General features: G+C 37.1%; 3 protein-coding genes across 5 annotated transcripts; all 3 read left to right on the plus strand.

Annotated features, from left to right (window-relative positions):
* Positions 1-5,712, plus strand: LOC105044387 (DEAD-box ATP-dependent RNA helicase 17). Its single transcript, XM_010922261.3, has 11 exons — positions 1-200; positions 317-389; positions 484-593; positions 1,338-1,481; positions 2,063-2,171; positions 2,360-2,727; positions 2,826-2,899; positions 3,106-3,410; positions 4,183-4,429; positions 5,053-5,299; positions 5,386-5,712. The coding sequence occupies exons 1-11, from the start codon at positions 68-70 to the stop codon at positions 5,391-5,393; spliced, it is 1,818 nt and encodes a 605-aa protein (XP_010920563.1). The 5' UTR covers positions 1-67; the 3' UTR covers positions 5,394-5,712.
* A 1,384-nt stretch (positions 5,713-7,096) lies between these two features.
* Positions 7,097-11,606, plus strand: LOC105044386 (uncharacterized). 2 transcript variants are annotated; one of them, XM_010922260.4, is made up of 3 exons: positions 7,097-7,250; positions 7,353-7,486; positions 11,311-11,606. In XM_010922260.4, exons 2-3 carry the CDS (start codon positions 7,353-7,355, stop codon positions 11,444-11,446), a joined length of 270 nt encoding a protein of 89 aa, XP_010920562.1. In that variant the 5' UTR covers positions 7,097-7,250; the 3' UTR covers positions 11,447-11,606. The 2 variants fall into 2 exon arrangements, with proteins under 2 accessions (XP_010920562.1, XP_010920561.1); XM_010922259.4 differs by having other exon boundaries at positions 7,165-7,486.
* Positions 11,607-13,934: 2,328 nt separating this feature from the next.
* Positions 13,935-23,954, plus strand: LOC105044388 (oxysterol-binding protein-related protein 3A). 2 transcript variants are annotated; one of them, XM_029264390.2, is made up of 10 exons: positions 13,935-14,183; positions 17,826-17,919; positions 19,050-19,166; positions 20,432-20,504; positions 20,577-20,695; positions 20,879-21,000; positions 21,220-21,396; positions 21,688-21,832; positions 22,504-22,682; positions 22,768-22,818. In XM_029264390.2, the coding sequence occupies exons 1-10, from the start codon at positions 14,095-14,097 to the stop codon at positions 22,790-22,792; spliced, it is 1,140 nt and encodes a 379-aa protein (XP_029120223.1). In that variant the 5' UTR covers positions 13,935-14,094; the 3' UTR covers positions 22,793-22,818. The 2 variants fall into 2 exon arrangements, with proteins under 2 accessions (XP_029120223.1, XP_010920566.1); XM_010922264.4 differs by lacking the exon at positions 22,768-22,818 and adding an exon at positions 23,495-23,954 and having other exon boundaries at positions 13,936-14,183.

A 23,954-nucleotide genomic window follows, 5' to 3' on the forward strand; every position in this document is an offset into this window, starting at 1 on the left:
GCAAGGGATTAGGGTTTATGAGGGCAATCGAATTGGGGCGCCAGAAGAAAACCCTAACCAAATCGCCATGAAAAAGAAGAACGAGAATGAGAGCAAGAAGAAGGAAAAGGACGACAAAGGCGGCTCCGATGCGGGAGTCTTCGCTTCTTGCTCCTTCGCGGATCTCGGGCTCCATTCCACTTTGTGCCAACACCTCCAAGGTTTTTACTTCTCCCTCTACATCTTTCCCAACTGTACTTAGGCAGTTTTGTTTATCATTACATGATTAAATGAGATGATCGAGAGGTTATTTTGTTTAAAAATTGTTTCTTGATAGAGAAAATGGGGTTCCAAGTCCCTACACAGATCCAGGCTCAAGCAATTCCAGTCGTGATCGCTGGACGGCATGTGTATCCTTGTAGATATTCTTGATTTTATTTATGTAGTTGGTGGTATTCGAGTGGATTGCTTTGATCTTCTTTTCCTTGACCGGAGGTTGTCTAGGCTTGTTAATGCTGCCACAGGCACAGGCAAGACAATTGTGTACCTTGCGCCGATTGTCCACCTTCTACAGATGCACGAGCCTCGTATCCAACGGTCCGAGGGAACCTTTGGTAAGTTCATACGTCTACACCATGTCATGCTGAATATTTCTTCATAATTTAGTCCATACACTAGATCAGGAATTCCTTCTTTTTTCCTGTAAAAATTTTAAATTTCTTCCCTGGTCACTAGTGACAACTAGATCAGGACCAAGTATTAGAAAGTAATAGATGAATGTCTAGTTTTTTCCCATTTTTTGTGATGCAGCAAGCTTCATTTTTCATAAGTAGGTCAGTTTGCTGAATGTGATCATATAATTATCAGCAGTATCAAATGAAATCTTGACCTTAGCTATTGTAGGATGTGTTCTTATATCCTTTGAGCTGTAGAAAAACGTTAACCAAAAGTGATATTTAACCAAAGTAGGTCACCTGTTATTGTATATGCATGATGAGTTGGGTATATGTAGTAGCATGTGCAATGCTATATCTTTACTGAGATTAGCAGGAGTGATGAAGTTCAAACACAGCATTCATAACCTTTGCCTCGTTTTTCTTTCTTTCCATGGTGGTTTTATAGTTTTAGATATTTCTTTAAAAATGGGGAGGTTCGCAAAATTTGTGCCTTGTGACTTGAGTCTTAAGATTTTCTTCAGTGAGAGTTTGAATGCAACTTTTACATTATTATCTTGGTTTTATTTTTAATTCAAGCATTCCATATTATTTTGATGGATTATCAGTATTCACCAGCCAAAGCAATGTTAGACATGTAGGATTATATTTGTTATCAGATTATATTGACATGAATGATAATAGCGTTGGTGCTTGTGCCAACGCGAGAATTATGCATGCAGGTTTATGGAATTTGCGAAAAACTGGTGCATCGTTTTCATTGGATAGTTCCTGGGTACATCATGGGTGGTGAAAACAGGACAAAGGAAAAAGCCAGGCTGCGCAAAGGTCTGCACTTTTATGAAATGTTATCCAGTTATTGTGTGTGAATCATGTGATGGTTTTGTATGCTTCTTGAAGAGTTGTAGCATTGTGTTTGGAATTTTTTCTTGGAAGTTTTATACATTCATCATCATTTGATGACTTGAACATGATTATGAGTTCTTAGTCGAACTTCACTTATGGAGATCTATAGCTAACCCAAGGTTTTTTTTTGGTTGCAACTGCATTAGAATAATAATTATGTGATGAGGAATTAGGTGGACAATAAGGATTGTTGTTCTATCGGCCTGCAACTCCCAATGGCTTGCCTAGGAATTAAGTGATTCTTGCATGAGTGATCGTGCTGTCACTTTCTGCCTTAAATAGTTTATGTTAGTTTCTTTATTTAGCCAATACTTTTACCTACATCCCTGTGAGATCATATCCATGATGACTGAAAAGTCAGAATGGTCATGCTTCTCAAACCATACTAACAGTAGCACCAGTAAAATGATGAGAACTGTTAATTAAGAATGAGATGGTGTGAGTTATTGTTGTAATTTTCTCCACTCCCTATAGTGCATCTGATTTAATATTATTACTTCTAGGAATATCTATTCTAATAGCAACTCCTGGGCGCCTTTTGGATCACTTAAAGCATACTCAATCATTCATGTATACAAATTTGCGGTGGATAGTCTTCGATGAAGCTGACAGGTTTGTCTCACTGCAGATCTTTTATTGAAATCTTATTGCTTATCATTTGCATTCTTATCTTCACTTTACTTTTTTCCTTGTTGTCCAAAAAAGAATCATGCATGCAGTTTATCATTTAAGATGCACCAATTTCATGTTATGTTTCATAAAAGGTACACATGAATATTTTGTTCTTTAATTATTAACAGGATTCTTGAACTGGGGTTTGGTAAAGCAGTTGAAGAAATACTGGATTTTTTGGGTTCAAGGCAGAATGATTCTGTTTGCAAAGAGATTAAAGGAGGGAGGACTGCCAAATTTTCAAGGCAAAACATACTTCTGTCAGCAACATTAAATGAAAAGGTTAACCGGTTAGCTAACATCAGCTTGGAGGATCCAGTTGTGATTGGTCTTGATGACAAGAATAATTCTTCCGTGAAACCAAATCCTTCAATCAGTAATTTTGCATCTTTAACATCTGGTATGGGTGGAGATTTACAACATCATGGCACAGTACCTAGTAATTCGCTTGACAATTATAATCTTCCATCTCAGCTAATACAAAGATATGTTAAAGGTAGCTGCCCGTTCATGGAAATATAATCTTAGCTGTGTTAAATTGCTGTTCTTGCTGTTGCTTTCATGTTGCAGTAACATTTGACTTATGAAATGCAGTGTCCTGTGGTTCACGGCTTGTGGTTCTTTTCTCTATTCTCAAAAGCCTCTTTGAAAGAGAAATTTCCCAGAAGGTGGGGTCAAGATCTCCAATCACCATGCAGTTACAGTTTTTAGTTTTGATTAGGTGTGAAAAGGGTGATGTCTAAATAATACATATGGATTTCTTGATCTTTTTGACCTGTCTTTTCTTGGTCAGTTTTTAAGTTTGATGGGAAAATTTTCTTGCTTAGATGCTTTCATTCAAGTATTCCAGTTTGCTTACAGGTTCATTCTGCAGATTGTGGTTTTCTTCTCGACATGTGATGCGGTAAATTTCCACTATTCACTTATAAGCGAGTTTCAGTGGTCTTCCGATTTGCAAGCAGAAGCAAATCAGAAACAACCATTTGTCAGATGCAAGGTATTCAGATTACATGGTAACATGGAGCATGATGATCGGAGAAAAGCATTCCAAGGCTTTAGTTCTGAAAAATCAGCACTACTTTTATGTACGGATGTCGCAGCAAGAGGTTTGGATTTTCCGAAAGTAAGGTGTATCATTCAGTATGATTCTCCGGGCGAGGCTTCTGAGTATGTTCATAGGTATTTTACACATCCGAAATTCAAAATCATAATATTTCTCTAATCTATTTGTTTTTGTTTTCCATTTCTTAATGTTTTCTCCTAACAATTCCCGCAAAAGAATTTCTGTAAGTGACTAGCTATACAGAGGATTCCAATATCTACATCCTAAAAATTCTTGATTATTCTTTTTAAATGAATATGAAAAAGACCATAGGCAGGTGTAGCTTGTAAATTAATAAATGAAAAACAAAAATCATCTGGTAAGCACATGTTTAGTTGCACAACCATAAGTATGTATGCAACATGTTCAGAGATAGAGCATTTGTAGATGGAGTGCATATTTCTGATAATCCTGGTGGATGAAGTATGTTATCCAATATTTGCTTTGGTGAATGCTAGTAGATTTTCATGAAACATCAGCACCTTTCTTTTGAGGTCCCTAGCATTGCAAACTTGCTTTGTAAAGAAAGTGATGATTTTTTTCTGCTTCTACAGGGCGATAGATTGACTTCCCCCCTCAACAACCCCACCCTCCTCCCCAAAAAAAGGAAAAATTCTTCCTTGTATTTTAACATTCATGCTGCTTGCCTGTGAACCTTTCTTTTCTCTTTGCTAATCATATCATTTGTCCACTTTATTATTCATATGGTTGAAAATGCTAGTTTGTGAGGTGTAATGGACTTACTTTTAGAACGTAATCTAAATCTATCTTTCTAGTTCTTTTGTGTGCCTTGTATTTTTAGGGCTGTTCATATAATTAGTAAAAGGTTTTACATTCTTGTATTGATAGGGTTGGAAGAACAGCACGATTAGGTGAGAAAGGGGAAGCATTATTATTCCTTCAACCTGTTGAAGTTGATTATCTGCACGATTTGCAGCTACATGGTGTCTCATTGAAAGAATATCTCCTTCAGAAGGTCTTAGACAGTTTTCCTTTGCATGGCCAGAAGCTCAATAGCAAAAAGATGTTATCTTTAGATACACATCCTTGGGTATTATTTCTGCAGAAGACACTTGAAAACTTTATCGGAAACGAGGTAATGGCTTTTCGATCTTGTTGATTTATAGTTTTTGGTAGAGCAATTTGTTTACGTTTGAGGTAGTCCTGCCATCTGGTCTCCAAGTTGGCATATATAATTGTGAAGAATGTCCACTATTTTCTTAAATCTTATTTGCATCATATGTCGCATATAAATTGTGACTTTTTGTACTTGTTTCCAATGATTGATAAGGATTCTGCTGAGATAAATCAGCCAGCTGTCAGATGTGCATTCATCTTCTTAATTTCTTGATGTTTGATTAACATAGAGGCATGTAGTCTGCTTGATCAGTCTTGTACTTGGAGAAGGTAAATTATTGGTTGTAAAAAATCTGCTATTTACTACTGTTCAGCTTCCTCCAGTTAGAAATTTTGAATTTTGCTCCCCAATGCTTGCACCTGTTTCTGTTTTTCACAAAATGTCAAAGTATTGTTATTTATTTCCTGTTACTATAGATTCAGTAGAGTCAATAAATGGGTATTTACTGATGAAACCCCACGGCGTTTTAATTTGAACTATTATGGAACGTTTTCCTTTCTGGATCATCCTGAATTCTGTATTCCATTTTGAGTTTTTAACCTGACGAGTTTGTTCCAACATGTTCCTCCTATGTGTTTCAGTCCAAGATGAAGAAGCTAGCCAGGGATGCTTTCTGCTCCTGGGTTCGTGCATATACTGCCCATCGAGGCGAGCTGAAGAGGATTTTCATGGTAAAGAAACTTCATCTGGGGCATGTCGCGCGAAGCTTTGGGTTGAAAGAGCAGCCTTCCTTGGTTGGAAGATCGCACCAGATACAAGCGAAGAAGAGAAAGAGGCATCAGATGCGAGGCAGGTCATCTAAGAGGCAACGGGGTCTTTCTGCAAAAGGTGCTTGTCATTAATTCTTCTGTTCCCCCACCTCTTTTCATTTGAGAACCATAATAGGAAATTGATGAATCCACTTCTTTATTCAGGTAAGTGATTGTTGAAGCAGCTTGAATCTAACGTTGCTGGATGCTATGGGATTTTGTAGCTGAAACCAATACTAGGCAGAAAAATGGAATCATAAAATTCCAATTAGAGGGCAGTGACCACAAGCAAACACGGGACAGAGGAGAACTGGTATATATTTTGACTGAAAATAGTAGGCATTTTACAGCTGAAGTCTGCGATGATTTCTAGTGTGAACTTCCAGCCACATGATTCTACTTGACATTCTGATTACTTAGTTATGAATGAATCTGTGGAGATTTTTGTGCATCTTCCCATATTAATATCAAATCAAAAGGTAGTATTTCTGATGTCTGATGCTGCTTAATCTCTAGCGTCATTTGTGAAGGAAATATGCTCTGTATCGTGCATCCGTTGGCTGATCATGTTGGCTTTTTTTTAAAAAAAATATTTTGTTTAGTTTATACATATGAGTCATGAGTGACCACGCCATTTATTCATACCCTACTCAGTTTTAAACCTCTCCTCTTTTACCATAAGGTGTGCGTTGGGTATAAGGTAGAGAGTAGCCCTGGGAAGCGCCACTTATTTCTCCGGGCATGGCTCCACTCTTCCCCGGCATCGTGGATTCTGTGGTGCGGTGGGTCGTTGTGGGTGACAAATGGATCTCATATGCTAGTCAATCAATGGCTGAATAGAGAGTGGGGGGCGGAAAAGGTTATGCCTCCCATCATATATATGCTCAACAAAATAAAAGACTCGTTCATTCGGATTTGCAAAACTTCTCTTATTACTCTTAGGTGAAAACACTAAACTATTTAAAAGTTAATAACTTTATGAAAAGAAAAAAAAAAACTATTTAAGAGTTAATAACATATAATAAGCAAAAGTAAAAAATTTCTGGACCCAAAATTTTAATGATGAAGTTCCCTTAGAAACATAAAAACTACATTGGATGATAACAAAAAATCCAGTGTCATTGGTCAAGCAATAAAATATTTCTTGTTATGAAATAGGATATTATTTTATTATTTTATAGGAAAATATGTTTACGAAATTGAGTAAATGAAAATTGTTCAAATTTTAGTTTTTTATATCTAATTTATTAGTGATAATTCGTGAGGAACCTAAGCAAATTGTACATGTCAAGGACGAGTGGGATATCATATGAAGAGCAAAATTGAAATAACTGATATTCTAGAGTTATTTTCGATGTTATACCTTAAAGATACAGATTGTAGTGGAGCAGCATGGTACACACAACAGTTGATGGCTATTATAATGATTTTAAAGACTTAGTTTTATGGTCATCCCTATTTTACTATCACAAAGTAGTTTATTGCCAAAAATAACCTAATAACATTTTAAAATCTTATGATTATGATTGATAAAAATTATTATTTTTATTATACTGATAAATAATTTTTCTAGAAAGTTTGTTATCATGAAAAAAATTCGAATAGCTTCTTTCTTTACTATATTATTATAGGATAAAATATATATATATTTATTGGATTAAAAGAATAAAGAGAGAAGATTGTGCAAGGAGAAGAGAGCAATTCAATATTTTATTTTTTAAATTTTAATAATATAAATTATAGTTTCAATTAATAGAGTAATAGATTTATATAGAAAATCTAAAATTTTGGTAAAAATTTGCATAGAAATAAAATATTTAAAAATTAAAAAAAATAATCTCAAAATTCTTTTAAAAAGAAGAACATTTATATTTTAGATAAAATAAAAAAAAAAAAATCTCCGCACGAGTTTACGCAGCACGCAAGTACTCGATGGAGACATTGCTGGAGCCTGGAGCCCTAGAGTTTAGCGCCCTTCCTCTGCAAGGCCACCGGACCGGAGGGAGTCAAAATCCCGACTCCACCCTTCGGCGAGCCTCTAAACCCTAATCCCGCGATTTCTTCTCCGAAGTTAGAATTCCTATTGGGAAACCCTAAACACTGGATTTCTTGTTCTTCTTTCGTGTTCGTAGATGGCGGGTTCCGTAGAACAGATTAAGCTAGGCCTCCGATCTCTGGTGCCGGAATCGAAGACGGATTCGTGCTCTTTGCACTCCTCCGGGGTTTCTCCTGGCCAGGCCGGCGTTATTATTCAAAGAGCTTCTGGGTACTCCGACTACTCTTCCTCCCTATTACTCTGATTGCTTCTTTCGTTTCCTCTTCCATCTTTCCTCTGTTTTGATGAACGAAAGTTGCTGCTTTCTTCGCCTTTTGATTCCTTTGGTGTTGTCAAATAGCGGGACTCTTGAAAATTCAGCAGAAAATATGGATATGTTTGGGATTTCTAGGTTTCTGGTTCAAGGATCGAGGATTTTGCCATGGGAGACTAGCTGAGTGGGTAACTGTAAAGAAATAAAAATTAGGTTGAATGTATGACACCCAATAAATTAGTGGAAAACCATGTCATCATCATCCTTTATTAAAAAAACTTAGTTTTTTTTAAAAAAAAAATACTTGTGAGGGCGGGGATGACATGAAAATTCACTCATTCAAACAGGATGGAAGAATCTATTTCATGTTATTAATGAAACGAGAATGTAGCTTTCATGGGGTTTGTGGGGAAGAACTGATAGCCTGGACCCTTCTGCTTGATAATGCAAATTTTCTTGCAGTAACAGATGTCTTTCTCTTGCTTCTGGTGCCAAGTTAGCTTCTCAATTAAACTTTGCAGAGCTTGTTGGTGCGTAGGAATGTGATAAGAAATTCATGTTATGGTGTTGGAGATTTAAGATAGATTAGTTGGAATTTTCTGTGGGATGAGAGGCCTTGGTGAGTGAGTTCCTTGATATTAGTTGGAAGTTGCTTCATTGGAATGGGCATATGGAGGACAAGATTTATGGGTTCAGATTTATCTCAGAGACTATCATGGGTAGGAGCATGTGATGTGTGCAAGGGTAAGAGAAATTGTGAAGCTTGTGCCTTATGAGAACTTCCAATTTGTATTTCATGTCCATGTTGGGGAGTTCATTGTTTCCTGCATTGTAGAGCATGTATTGAGCTGGTGTTATTGTGGAGTGTGATAGGTTGTTCTTTAATTTTGGAAGATAGCATGTCGAATGGGGATCTTAAATAGTTGTAATAAAAAATATTTTTTTTAAAGGAAATGAAAAGAAAGGAGAATCCTAGGAATGAGGCACTTGTCATGACCCTGGTGTGTTGAAGAGTAAGAGTCAGATGGTTGGAAATTGACATTATGCGAAGCTTAGAAACAAAGGATGCTATTGTGATATATTCAGGTCGGATTTAACTTGTAAAAGTTATATACAAAGATCTTGGACTGGTGGAGATAGGATTGAACAAAAGGAGTTTGTTGGAGTCCTCATTTAAAGTTTAAGCCACATTGGCCTATTTACAAGGAGATGAAGGTAACAACCCATTCTTGATTAAATGGGCAGTGGTGGGATGGGTGATGTAGCAAGTCTATTTTTTGTTGCAGGACTTAGAGGAACAAAATTCGTTTTTAAGTCATGATGATTAGGAATTTGTGGTTCAGATTTTTCCCAAAGATGAGGCTCATGGTTTTTAAACTTTGTGTCCTGATAATGTATATTTCTAGTGATCATTCTGCTGCAGATTTTCTATGGATGAATATGTATGATTGAAAATCGAAGGGGGTGATGTTGTATCATGGGGACTTGATGTCGACCTCATGCACATAAGCTGCCTTTGTGAAACATGTTTTGCTTGTCTTGTGACATTAGAGGTGTCAAGGAATGGCGTACTTGATACTAGTTTTCATGCAGGATGAAGTGGCTTAAGAGCGATGGAGTTATACTGAATAGTTGAGTTGCTGATCGACTCTTAAATGTGCCATGCGTATAAAATGATGATGAGGGGACTAAGTGAGTAGTATGGGAGTGCCTTCTTTAGTTGATCTATAATGTTCATTAGGAACTTATGCACCTTTATTGTATAAAGGATGCAGTGTAAAACTGGCCTATTGTTCTTAGCACTTTATGATGTTGCATGGGAAACGCAAAGGGATAAAATGTACCCAATGATAGATTATAATCTAGAATTAGCCATGGAAATGTGGCATGTTAGTGTGGGTAATGATGACAATAGCGGTGACAACTAGATTATTTGATGGATGCCACAAAGTTGAAAGCAAAATGAGAGATTCTTGGAAGGATGATGATTGGAATGGTGCTTTACAATTTAATGATAAAGAGCTAAAACCTTACATGGTACATAAAAAAAGTTTGTGTGGTACCTGTACCTTATGATTAGTACTTCTAAACAGAGGTAGGGCTATTAGTTTGGGGAGTAATTGTATTAATTCCTTTCTAATCAATGCTATAAGATAACTACTATGTCACATCGAATGGTAAAATGTGGAACATCATTTAGTTATCAGGTCAACTTTATTTAGGTAAGTTGTTAATTCAACTAGATTATCTGAGTAAAATGCACTAGTTTATTTTGAGGATATCCTGACCAGGATTCCCTAGGTTCCACACTTAACTATGCACATTTCTTTAGGTTAGATGAGCTGAGAATTGAAGTGGGTAGAAGGAAATACCACCATTCCCCACATTTCATATTTCATTAAGCTGCAATGTGCTTAAAACAACAAGAACCAAATAGTTGAGAATGTCTGACTAAAGGTCTGTTTGGCTAGTGTATCTGAGCTGGAGCCCACTTTGCCAAAGTGGTCTTGGCTCACCCTGGCCTAAAGTCACTTCGGGACAATCTTTCCCTTTGTGAGTAACAATTGGCATCAAATGTTTCTAGCTGGAACTGTGAATACCTGCTAACTGCCAAGTTGAATTTCTCAAAGTCAAACTTCCTAAACTAACACACAGTTGATATTCATTAGTTTGAAATTCAATTAATCTGGGAGGAATATGTAAGTACCACATTTATGAATGAATTAGAAAATAGATATTCTACCTAACTTTGGTAGGATACACGTGATCTGAAGTTTGTTGATTGAAGAATTATGAATGCTAGATTATTTGAGTTACTGCTCTAACTTTATGTCATTACCTTTTGTGTAATTCCAGTGTTAAAAAGGATCCTTCTTATTTGCTTGATAGAACTTCTGACATACAGGAATCATCACTTTAGTACTGGTAATTATGGAATGGGGATGTATGTGTGTCAGTCCACCTTAACTATAGAAGGCTAGAATATTCATTCTAACTTATTAATGCTGTGGAAAAAAAAAAGGAATTATGAAAGATAACATGCAGCACAGTAATATCAATCAACGTGTCATATATGAAGAGAAAAATGTATTAAATGTGCAACTAAACTTTATAATGATATAAGTGAGAAAAAAAAAACCTTATACTCATTTTAGGTTGAAGGCTGAGCCCACCGGACCAACAGAATATTGCTGGAATAGACCTAGGACTAGTGTGGACTGAAGCTGATACAACCTGAAATCACGTGAAATCATGTCATGGCATGTACTTGGATCTGTATGTTTAAGGCGATGGTGTGGTATGTGTTCTGCAACCTTAAGCGAGGGTCTAATGACATTGTGTTCCGGTCATGGATTAATTAGACACAGGAAACTTTCTATTGTTCTGATGATGCTAATTATTATGCTTTTAATTAAGATAAACACAAATGAAGTTAAACTCCTTAGAAGTCTTTGCATGAATTTACGGTCTCTCTAAATTAATACATCTATGCACAAATGGGCAATTGGTGGTAAGATACCATTGAACTGGCAGTCATTTGAGAACTAGGTTGTGGGGACAGGAACCTCCCTTCTTTTTTTTTTTTTCCTTTTTTTCCCCTAAAGAAAATTATAGTCAGGTTTTGTGATCGCTTTTCATATTAGACAATGGCTGATAGGCCAATAATGAATATTAATGTGGGCAGAGATCAGATTTTTCTTTGTAACTACTTGACATTCTGAACAATATAATCCTTTTTGGTTGGTTATTTGCAACTTATCACTGGACGCTATGTTTGCAGGCGAGTTGTATCTTTGTCAACATGTAGTAAGATGTGTGCGGTCAGCCTGATGGTTGGTGTGTTCATTGGTTTCACGCTAAAGAGGCGGGTGAGGCAATGGGCGAGTAAACTTCTCAAGCGATTGAAGGATGATTAAAATACTCTTTTGAATGTACCATCGGGAGATTTTTTCTGTATCTGAGTTGCTGCATTGTTATATGTGGATGCTTGTTTCTGTCTCGTGAAACTATTGTTACATGTGGAAATCTAGCTGAATCACCCAAACGACTTGGGCATGGAACGCCCCCCTCCTCCAATTTGGCTGTCAATTGTTATTTTGTATAGCTTGGTTGTCTCACCTCCAAACAGGATCCGATCTGCACAGTTTATTTTACCTCTTTTCTCATCATAATGATCCATGCAAGATGTTGCCACCACATACCCATTCTCTCTCACAATTGTTATATCAATCAAGGACAGACCCTGTTCTGCTCAACGTATGGATTACATTATACATGCGCCATAATAAAATTTTGATTAATCGTAGGGTTTTTTTTTTTTTTTTCATTTAAGTGCAAACTTTGGCTAGATGAATAGAAAGGGCAAGAAGGTTCCGAAGGAGCTGTTGGATTGTGGGATAAGAAAAAGATGGAGCCATATTAGATTTATCATTTCTCAAGAGCATTGCATGATGTGCAGTCTTGAAGCATTAGATAATCACATTTGACGGCAGGTGTTACAGCTAAGAAGTCCTGAGTAATACTAGACATGCTTTTATATACAAATCTAAACTTTTGGTAACTAGCGTTTCCCCGAGGTTTAGTTCCCGGCTTTACCCTTATTGAGCAAGTTGGGAGACCTTTGTATCTTGGTTGGCAACAGAAAACGTTTGGAGTTGGAACCCAAGACTAAATGGACATTAACCAACGAAAAGGTGGGTCATCGTTCCAACTGCTAAGTCAGCTGATCTGAATGAAAACAATTTTTAAAAATAATTAAATCAATTAAAGAATACAAGAAACGTATGAACAATTGATCAACAAATTTTAAAATATTAGGCTAAAATGTCTGAAACGAACAAAAGAAGGCATATGAATAATATATATTCTGTAAAAATGAAGGTACAACACAATCTGCTTGAACTAAATTAAAATCAAGGTTCTATTAGTGCCCAAGATTAATGATCCTTCCACTGAATGGATATTATTAAACTACATGTTAACTACTATTAAAATAGAATATATTTGCTACAATTATCAATCCTAATCATGATAATAGAAAAATTGTCTCTTATTTACGTATATGCCTTCAAAGTAAGTTTGCTCCATTTTGTTGTTTTATCCTGTTTGGATGATTGTTTAAGCTATTTGGATGGATAAGATGGTAAAATGTATATTTATTTAAGATCATTTTGCGTAAGTCATGTGTAAAGTAAATGCAAATATACAAATTTACTAGAAAGAGTAAAACACGTCATAGATTAGAGAAATAGTTGCCATCATTTAACATTATTAAGTTTAAACGTATGAGTTCTATTATTTGGTCAGAGTGTGCAATGCTCTGTATCTTCCCTAAATCTTATTTGTGATAATTAAAGTGAAAGTTCAACTTATTTTTGTGTGGATGTTGAAAAATTTGCAAATCGAAGGTTCAATCTATTAAGCTGCGAAGGTCAATAGATCCATACAGTAGAAGATCAATCTTTCTATATATAAATTTTGAGGGACCTGTGAACTTGTTGGTGGCATCTTTTTATCATCAAGAAAACAACTCAAGCCTTGCTAATAACTAAAGGAGCCAACTCACTTATTCTTTTATATGCTAACTTCAAGTATTTTTATCCCGAGCATGGAAAATAATCATGCATCTCTAATTAATCTAAGCCATAACCAATCAAAAAGAAAAATACTTAAAAATATAAAAATATAGATAAAATAATAATACTTGTTATATGCTCTTCTTTCATGGTCCTATAAGTGCTCCGATCCTATCTAATTTAACCAAGATGATCAAACAACTCATCTTTTTTGGCGCGATGTAGCGAACCAAGCAACAACTAAAGCTATAGCCTTCTGCCCAAAAAATAATTTAAAAAAAAAAAGGGATTGGGTGGGGCGCTAGAGCTAAAGTCTGCTCATCCCTATCAAGCAGTTTGGTCGGGTCACCTATGGTGTCTCGAATGGGCGCACAAAAACGAACCGCACGATCTAGGCCAGCGCCCCACGTACACCGCCAGCTTAAAAGATGCCATGATGGCTGATGCCAATCCCATTTCGCAGGGGAAGAAGACAAGCTTAAAAAAAGCTACGTGAGTTTATACAACTACAATGTCGTCAAGGAGTCGATCGGTCGATTCATCGGACGGTCTAGCTTGCGCGTTCTGTTTCGTCGTTGCAACTCGCAGGTCTTCGTTCGCGGACGGTAGTTGTATCTTTGGCGCGAAGGAAGGATTCCGCTTCCTTGGCGCGAATCCACCATTGGATCGCGCAGTGTCTGCTTGACTACCTGTGGAAGCAAAGAGTTCTGTTTGCTTCCAGAACTGTGCGGGGTGACATCCAACGGTCGACGTCGGGAAAGAGGATCGATCATTCTTTCGCGCGAAAGATTTCCACCTCAGACTTTTTTTTTTTTTCCTCCGCCTGGAAACTTCGCCACTGTCCTTCTTTCATCGATCAACGCTACTCGAAGGGATTGGCCGATCAGATCTCCGCAATTGGAGATCCGTTCGCCGTGGATGACTGATCGCTTTCGAGCATCTCTTCTTGTATTCTCTTAGTTTCTGGCCTTTGAATCAGGGTTTCGGAGATGAGTTCTAGGGATGAGAAATCGGCGAGCAGTGGATTCTTCTCCGCGATCAGGAACTGGGGCAGTGCGGTGCATAAATCGGTGAATGGGTACGAGGACTTGTTGATCCGTTGTTTTTATTCCTTCGTTTTGGGAACATCTTTATTGAGTTGTTGTAGATTGGATCGCGAGGGGTGTGAGGTTTAAAGCTGTATTAAAACAAACCCTAATTTCTTGTTCTGATATGACAAAATTTGCTTATTCTACAAGCTTCTTAGGATTCCGGACAATATAGTTCTATATTTCATGGTTAATAAGTGCTTATTCCTTTCAGTTTATGGGATTTATGTTTCATTTATCTTGAAATCGTTTCAGAAAGTTTTTTTAATGCTTAAGAAGGAAGTACTGATCTCTCTGATTATATATATCAGCATGTCTTTGTTTACAATATAATTCCATGGATAATGGACTTTTCTGGTGTTCGTAACTATTCTTTCATTCTACTTATCGATGCTAGTACTGCGAGATTATAAATTTATAAATGCGGGAGATGCTTAATAGTAATCAAGGCAGACCTTGAACACTGTAAAAATTGCAGGGCCTATCATTGGACTCATATATCTTTTTTTTTGGCCTCTCTTTTTTTTTTTTTTTCCTCCGTGACTAAAAGCAAACTCTTGTTGTAAGGGGGCCTGTGCATTGGTAAAGGCTAATATTTAGGTCTCACAAGAAAATTAATATCTTAGTAGAAGCTAATTGGTTAACATGTGGTTTTCAAATTTCTTGTAGCAGAAATTATCTTCAGGGTCGTAGTCTATAAGCGCTTCAAGATTGGGAAGTCTGGGGTTGTCTTTTTTAAGTATTGAGACATAGAAGGATGCTAGAATTGAAGAAAAGTTGGTATCTTGAGAGTGATTTGAAATTCCTGTTGTTTCATAATGCTTGCTTTATGCATGTGGTGAGTGTTTCCCATATGCCTTCATCTTCCACAATCACTCAGATCCTGCTGCCCTATATTTCATTCTTCCTCCCTCTTTCTATTTGAGGTTCTAAGAGTGGTTTTAACTGTAATCTTTCAATTTCAACCCCATCTGTATGTGTCTCTACTGATATCGCTTTGATTGAACATAAGTCTTTTAGTTGGACCACAAAGAAGAAGAAAACAAGAAAGGCCTCAAAGGGCGAAATTCATACTAGTTCATGCAGCCAAAACAAATCATTCCTCTCCAGACCACAAAGAATTGGAATGCAAGATACTCCTCAATATGTTCTCATATCGTCACAACTCAAACTGAACCACGAGGCATAATAATAGGTTCATGAGAGCTTTCCCTTGTTGCTGAGATTGTTCAATAATCTGATTAGATGCTAACTGCAGATTGTAATAGCGAGGGTGAAGAGTTATATTTAGTGTTTCATAGAGCTGAAGTTTATACAATAAATTATACTGCTTATATTATCAGAAAATAAAGGAAAAGAAATCAAGGAATTAGACTATCATATTGCATGCTTATTAGCCTTGACATCTGAACGAGGATAAAAAAAGTGCTTGTTGTCAAAGCATGTGACTGTAAACCAAGAGGTGAGCAAATGGAATAATGAGCAACATGCAAGCATAAGTGATTGGGTAAAATTATTCTTTTCTTTGTTTAGCTATCACCACATACAGTTGTTTGTGCATTATACACATATGCAACAGCAGTGATTTCAACAATCAACATCATGCTTATATTATTTTTTTCTAAACTAACATCATATTCTTCAATGTCATGCTTATATCATGCTAGCATTTTTGCATAAAGTTCTCATCCATAAATTTTAGTTGTCTTTTTCCCCTCTTTCCGGGGCTTCAAATCTACCCCGTGAGTTCAAATTCACTATGAATCATTTCCAAAAATGCCCCTAAGCATTCTTATTCACATGAGAAAGCATGATGCCACAACTCCTCTTTTATCTCCATCAATGCATGACTTAATTCCCCCCTGGGTTGCAGCCTCTCGCATGCATTGCACATTCGAGGTTCTACTCATTGAGTAAATGCAAGTACTAAGTAGCAATTAACTAGTTCCATCAGATTAGAATGGATTACATGGATCCTATGTTGCCTTTGGTATATAATGAAGCCCAAGTCTTTCAAGCACCTTCAAACTATTTTTTGCTATTCCCACCCATGACTTCCTTGATTTTCTCTCCTCTTATTTAACTTATTAGCCATTAGTGCAATCTCCAGATTCACCTTTATTTGGGCCGATGCCTTCAAAGACTATTTGCCTTTTCAATTGTACAAAACTTTTAGGGCCAGGATGGTCAGCTTTATCTTTAGTATTTTACTTGCATTAGAATCTCATTGGATAAGTTAATGAATATGCTATTGCCATCTCAATTACACAGATAATTTCCACTTTTTGTGTTCCCATTTACCTGCTCCTTATACACTTTGATATTGCAAAATTACATATGCAAATGGTTTATCTTTTTAAAAAAATAAATAAATAAATAAACTCCTTGCTTCATAAATATCTTCTCCTTTGTTTCTTTCTGTCACAATCCTTTCTTACCATATTTAGCTAAAATAAAATTATTACTCCAGGACCTTAATATGATTTGTGTCCATTAGCTCCTCTGCTGCATTATTCATGATTGCTAGATTTTCCTCTCACTTTCTGGGTCCTTTCAAATGCAACATCATAAATTAGCCAATGGATACAACAGCAGATATATCTCTTTTTGAAATTAATAACTGCTTCAGTATTGATTTTCTAGTTATATATAGTTATTAAAGATTTGTTGATAATTTTACTATTCTTATGTATTTCTATTTTTATTTTTTGCAGTGTCTTTTGCTGTTGGCATTTAATCTATGAAATGTTTGCCTAGTTTGCTAACTTTTATGGTGCATGCCCTATCTATTGTTTATGGGGCTTGAGGTATGATACCATGTTCCACAACCAAAGGTTAACCTTCTGTCAATGGTAAATTCCTACCAAGCATGGTTTGCTGTACCACCCCAAACCAACGCTATCATACAGTACCGAACTGCATACTGACACTATAATAGTATTTTACTGTACAGGGTCTGGTATCGAGACAACGAACCTTGCTTAAACAATTTGACGTAGGAGAGGGAGTTGTTAAAATGCTAGCTGGATGGAATACAAACTTTAATAGTAATGTAATTGATGTTCATGCTATGAAAAAGCAGCCATCTAATTGGTGATTGAGAAATACTTGTAGTCTAGGTGAAGAGAGAATATGTCAAGTACACAACTACTTTTAGCAATTTGTTCTCTTTTACAAAGTTAAACTCTAGAGTCCTGCTGTTGCACAATGTGCCTCGTGACTTTTCACCACAATTACATCAAATTTCCAAATCTGTGATATCTTGTTCTGCAGTTATAGATTTAATTTCAGCTAAAACTTCTATAACAGCTTTTGGTATGTTTTTCAAATGCTTTTTGAATGATTTGGCATAGTTTCTTGCAGAAGACAACTTTCCAGCATTCCTTTTGGATATATAATTAAACCTAGAGGAATTCCTTATATTTGTGACCCTTCTCTTCACATATAGCATGATTAGAATATCTTTGGTATGGTTCTCTTTTGCATTCTGTATTTTTCTTGTTGTTTTTATTTTGAAAAGTACCAATTTTGACTTCTCTCTACTTTAACAAGGAAGTTTGTGTTGCTGGCAAGTACCAAACGCATGTGGGTCATTGCAAAATACTAAAGTAGCTGGTATCTTTTCCTTTCAGGTTATTGGGTTATGAAGGACTTGAAGTAATCAATCCTGAAGGAGGCACAGAAGATGCAGAGGCTGAAGCTCAAAGAGGAAGATGGAAGCAGGAGGTTTTGTTTTCTTTAAGTGCTGTGATATTTCTGCTGTTGCAACTCTGTTTAGTTATTTCAGATGATCTACTGCTTAATTTGATAAAGCTGTTATTTGCTTGAATGAACTTCAAGTATGGTGGAATAATGTTAGCTTATGCTTATGTTCTTTGCATTCAATAGTTTTACGCAAAAGGTTAGATAAAGTCAGAATAGATGTTGTGAGTGCTATATAATGGGATTAAACATAGGAGATCCTGTGATTGTCTTCTAAAATTCATCAAGTAGATCACGCTCACCGGAAAACAAATACATTCAGCTTGATGATTGTCAATAGGCCTCCAGTCATCTATAGAACCACAAAAATATCTAATTAACATATGAACAGACTTAATCTGAGAAGCTATAGAGCAAGAAGATACTTATCTGTTGTAGCATACTACATCTCTTTACATTGTCAGCAATTCATTGATGGTAGACATAAATCTAGGAGTTAGAATTATGTCTATGATCAGCATGAGGGTCAAATTACTTGCATTTATTCCTTTTTAATGTGGTTATTATTATAAAATCATAGTTTCCATATGCCTTTCACTTTGGACTTTGATTTTCGATGGAGACAACAAGTTTGGCATGCTTGGAATTCTTGTATCCTGTTGTTTGGGGAACATTATCTTCTATTGTATTAGTGTATATGTCAAAGATCATTCGAAAATGGTGGCCGAGGCTTGTTGGTGATCAGTTGAATTTAGAGATTTAAGAACCCACTATATATGGTATGCCTTTTCTTATTTTAAATAAACAACCGATTGCTCAATTAGCACCAGGGAACAAGATGGCCTATCTATAAATATAATTATTAGGCATGGATTTGACAAACTTCTCAGGAGAACTATTGGCATGTGGCTGTTTAAAGCATGGATTGTCCTGATATTTAAATGTTTAACATGAAGAGTGATTTTCTAAGAACTATATTCTTAGATATAAATATAATTAGTCAACTCATGTATTGTATTGTAGTTATTGAACTTAATCATGCCAATGATGTCAATTTTTCTTTTTAATCTGTGTTTGTTCTTTTGCAGAACATATCATGTTCATTAATGCTTCTTTTTTTTCTTGTGCTTGCGACCTATTATATTTCCCTGCAGGATCGAGATAGCTATTGGAAGATGATGCACAAATATGTAGGATCAGATGTCACTTCACTGGTGACACTTCCAGTTATTATTTTCGAACCAATGACAATGCTTCAGAAAATGGCAGAGGTTGGTGTTATTTATACCTGAAGTTGATGTTTATTAGGGTCCTTATCTAGTCTCACATGGTATGTTGTTTCTACTTTCAAACAAGGAAATAAAAATACATTACTTTCTCCCTCGGAGGTTTTTATTATGTATAGTGAGAATGAAGTTGAAAGCAAGGCATAGCATAGCGGTGAAAGAGAGTCCATACCGGGATGTTTTTCATATGTAATCTTAATCAGACTTATCTGTTTTGGAGACTAGAAAATCCAAGGAGTTGCTAAGTTTCCAATTCTTAATAAATGTTAACACTTTGGTACAACAAGCTTATTGGAATAGCATGTGACTTGTAACTTGTGCAAATGAAATAAAAAGAATTTCTCTCTAAAATGGTAAGGTTTAATAGTGCTCTTGTATAATAGCATTTCTAATCCAATATAGTTATGATCATAGACAGCGGAACCATCTGGTTTGGGGAGTGCCAAACTATATTGGCGGCCAATCGGGATGGCTTAGGTATTCGAAACGAGACACCGGTGAAGATGGGGGAAGGGAGAAGGGAAAAGAGGAAAAGAAAGAGGAAGAGAGGAGGGGGGAGGAAGGAAGAGGGAGAGGGTGGGGAGGCCAACATCACTGTGAATCGGCAAAAATAAAAAAGCGAAATAGGGGCTAGTCGCCCCTGTTTCAATTCGGAGGTGGGTGGAGCCACTCCTTCAGTCACCCGGAGGCCTTTGCAGTCCTTCGGCGGCCACCATTGGCTTCCTCACCTTCTCCCTCTCCTTTCCTCTCTATCCCTCACTCCTCCTCTCTCTCTTTTCCTCTCTCTAATTCTCTCTCTCTTCGCTCATCCGGTCATCTAAGAGCTCTGCCCTTCAGCGGCCACCACCGACCTCCCCATCCTCTTCCCCTCTCTCCCTCATCCCCTCTCTCTTCCTCTCTTGAATTTTCCCTCTCCTTTGCTCCTTTAGTCATCCGAGGGCCTTTGCAGTCCTTTGGCGGCCACCATTGGCCTCCCTATTCTCTCCCTCCCCCCTCTATCTCTCTGTGTGTCTCTCTTCCTCGCTCTAGTTCTCCCTCTCCCATGCTCTCTTTATAGTGCCAGTTCGGGCTTGGCATGGTACGGCATGGGGGTATATTGAACCGTACCGCCGGCTGATCGGTATGGACCCTGGCACCGGCACAGCCAACCTTGGCTATGATATTTTGTAATTTTATCTTAAGTGTATCATTGGACTATTTAGATGCTGCTAAGGATGTACATAATTTAATACACTCAGTGGTTGTCACAGTTAATGGAGTACTGTTACCTATTAGATCTGGCAGATGAATGCGAGGATCCGTATATGCAGTTGGTGTATGCATGTAAGTATCTCTCTGCATTCGTGTATATCTTATGTGCTTTGGTCATATTATGTAAATGATATCATTTCACAGCTTCATGGGCAATATCTGTCTACTTTGCCTACCAGCGAACTTGGAAGCCTTTCAATCCCATCCTAGGAGAGACTTATGAAATGGTCAATCATGGTGGTATTACATTTATTGCAGAGCAGGTCAGTATTTTTCTCCATTTACTATCTTAAGAAAACTAGATCTTGTAGTGGAATTCACTTTGCATTTGTGGATTGCAATATCTATTTCTACTATTATTTGTTTAATACAGTATGGTAGCGGTGGTTGCTCTTTGTCAGGCTATCCCCTCAATAATGTAATCATCATACTTGTTTTCTTTCCAGGTCAGTCACCATCCTCCAATGAGTGCAGCCCATGCTGAGAATGAACATTTTATTTATGACATTACTTCTAAATTGAAAACTAAGTTTTTAGGAAATTCACTGGAAGTCTATCCAGTTGGAAGGTGAGCTGCTTATGTAGAACTAGAGTATGAAGGCCATCTGTAGCATTCCTTGGTTTTGTTGGCATTAGTGATCCAGTATAATTGACTTTACTGATAAATCTCTTATTCGACCAAAAGGTGTTTAAATCAATTACATCTTTAAGATCATAGCATCTCTGTGGCTTTACATAGCATATTTTTAAAAATGAAAGAGTTAAATAAGTTTGTTTACTGATGCAGGACAAGGGTGACTCTGAAGAAAGCTGGTGTTGTCCTAGATTTGGTGCCCCCTCCTACAAAAGTTAATAATCTTATATTTGGACGTACATGGGTTGATTCACCTGGGGAGATGATTATGACAAATTTGACTACGGGGGATAAAGTTGTTCTTTATTTTCAACCTTGTGGCTGGTTTGGGTATGGCCTCCTATTGCGATTTAACTTGATGTTTTTTGAGGTTTTTATGAGATCTGTGGCACTTGGATGATTAAGACTGCAAACTCTGGTGCAGTAATTGGAAAACTGATATGTGAAGCTGTATATGGCACTGTTTCTTGGCCTTTGTGATGCGACATGTCATTTATGCTTACTATTTTTGTTGACATCAGAACTCATATACTGGTGTTTAGACATATCTCTTGCATTGTATTTGCAATCCTTTTATGCATTAAATCTGGTCTCTCATTGGATTCTGCCAATGGTGTCCAGGGCTGGCCGATATGAAGTGGATGGATATGTGTATGATGCAGAAGAAGAACCCAAGGTATTAATGACTGGGAAATGGAGTGAGTCGATGAGTTGTCAGCCTTGTGATCATGAAGGGGAGCCCTTGCCAGGCACTGAATTGAAAGAGGTTCATTTCACATATTACCATGTCGTTTTATTGTTTACTATTATGATGCCTGTGTCTATCCATTCTATTCTTTTGATGTAGTTTGATCTACCTATTTGCATATGCACCCTACAATAATTTCCATATCAAAGTCAAGGGAGGTGTGGGTATAACACTTACACACTTCATATGGGTCTTTAATGAATCAAAACCTGACAATGCATTTTATCATATAGATAAGCTTGCCAACGACAAGAAATTCTAAAATCAGACTGAAATTTCTAGTCACTATTTGACTCTTGGACCTCCATGTCATGGAGGTTTTGCCAGTGTCTGGCATAGCATCTGTGGAACTTCAAGGTTTCTTTCTGATGAGAGAATAAAACCTGCAAGATCTGATTTGGGGTGGTTAAAAATTCCATCCGAGTGCCTGCTAGAGCATCATGGATGTGCTAGTTCTGGTTCCAGTATGTCATTATAACTTGAGCATATCTACGTAGTCTGTATAATGTTTCTAAATCTTGAGTTTGAAGAGTTTCCTACAAAATTCATAGCCGTATCATTGCGATAGGTACTATAATGGTTCCTCCTCAGATTCTCACATTCTTTTTAAAATATTGCATCATCTTGTTTTGCTGGTATATGAACTGGCTGGAGCTGTCAAGGAAATCTCTGATGTTTAATTTGACTAGGTCTGGAGAGTTGCTGCGACACCAGAGAATGATAAATATCAGTACACATATTTTGCTCACAAAATAAACAGCTTCAACACAGCACCCAAAAAGTTATTGGCATCAGACTCGCGGTTGCGGCCTGATAGATATGCGCTTGAGAAAGGTGACATGTCTAAAGCTGGTGCAGAAAAGAGCAGGTGAGTTTGTATGCAGCAATTATGTTGATAGCAGAATTAAACCATTTTGCATATGCAAGTCAAATCAATATATCTTTCTATCCAGAAGCTATGGTTCTTGGCATGGTTGATCCCTTGTTCTATGAAAAAAGAGGCAAGTATTTATACCCTGTGAACAAAGTTTGTCAATCAATTCCATGGTTTTATATCTTATCGGACGGGGCCACAAAATGTGATGCCCCAGGTCACGCCTGTCCCGGTCAAAGACCCTCCGTCTCTCTTCCCTGTTCTTTTGTTATTTCTTTAGTTGTTTGTTTCTCTTTCTTCCTTATTTCCTTCCTTCCTTTCTTTTTCTTCCTCCTCCCATTCTTTCTTTCCTTCCTTTTTTATTTGTTAGTTATTTCATTTATTATTTCCTTCCCTTCTTTTCTTCTCCATTCTTTCTTTTTTCCTTTTCGTCCTTCTTTTCTTTCTTTCCTTTTCCTCTCTCTTCCTTTCTTTTTTCTTTCTATTTCTTTTTTTTCTTTTTCCCTTATCATCAGTCTTCTTCATTCGTTCCATCTGTTTTTCCCTCTTTCTTCTTCTTTTCCTACGCGGATATGCTTTGAAGTCCCACCCCCCTATCCCCGGTCCCATTTTCTCACAAAAACTGGTTGGGACGACCCTCATACTGCCGGGTTTGAAACATTAATCAATTCAACATGATTTTGTCAGCTTGAATTGTTCAATAATTGTTTCTGGGGAGGAGTCAGAGAAAAAACAAATTTGTTTGCATCATATATGTTCCTGCTTTCTCATATTCAAATTATGTTGTTTACTTTTATACTTTCCAGTCTGGAGGAGCGGCAGAGAGCAGAAAAAAGACATCGAGAGGCCAAGGGGCACCAATTTACTGCAAGATGGTTCAACATGACGGGTGACATCACTCCCACTCCTTGGGGTGACCTGGAGGTGTACGAGTACAATGGTAAATATACAGAGCACAGGCTTAAAATCGACGGTTCAGATTCCATTGAGAAAGTTGACATCACTTCCACCGAGTTCAACCCGTGGCAGTATGGTTAAAGTCTGCCGAATGAGGTACCTGGCTTGCACGTAAGCCCTCCTCTATATGGTCCCGTAGTTTTAAATTTGTGTGGGGCAGTGTCTTGTTCTTGGTTTCATGTGTCTGTAGTGCAGTCAATAACTGTTTGCTTAAGAGGTTGTTTAGATGGCATCATTCCAAATATTTGTGTTTGTTTTTCCCAGCCTTTGTAGCAGCAATTCGAGAATTTTGCCTTCCAATTCCTTTTA

Source organism: Elaeis guineensis, chromosome 5 (genome assembly GCF_000442705.2).
Source record: "Elaeis guineensis isolate ETL-2024a chromosome 5, EG11, whole genome shotgun sequence".
NCBI lineage: Eukaryota > Viridiplantae > Streptophyta > Magnoliopsida > Arecales > Arecaceae > Elaeis > Elaeis guineensis.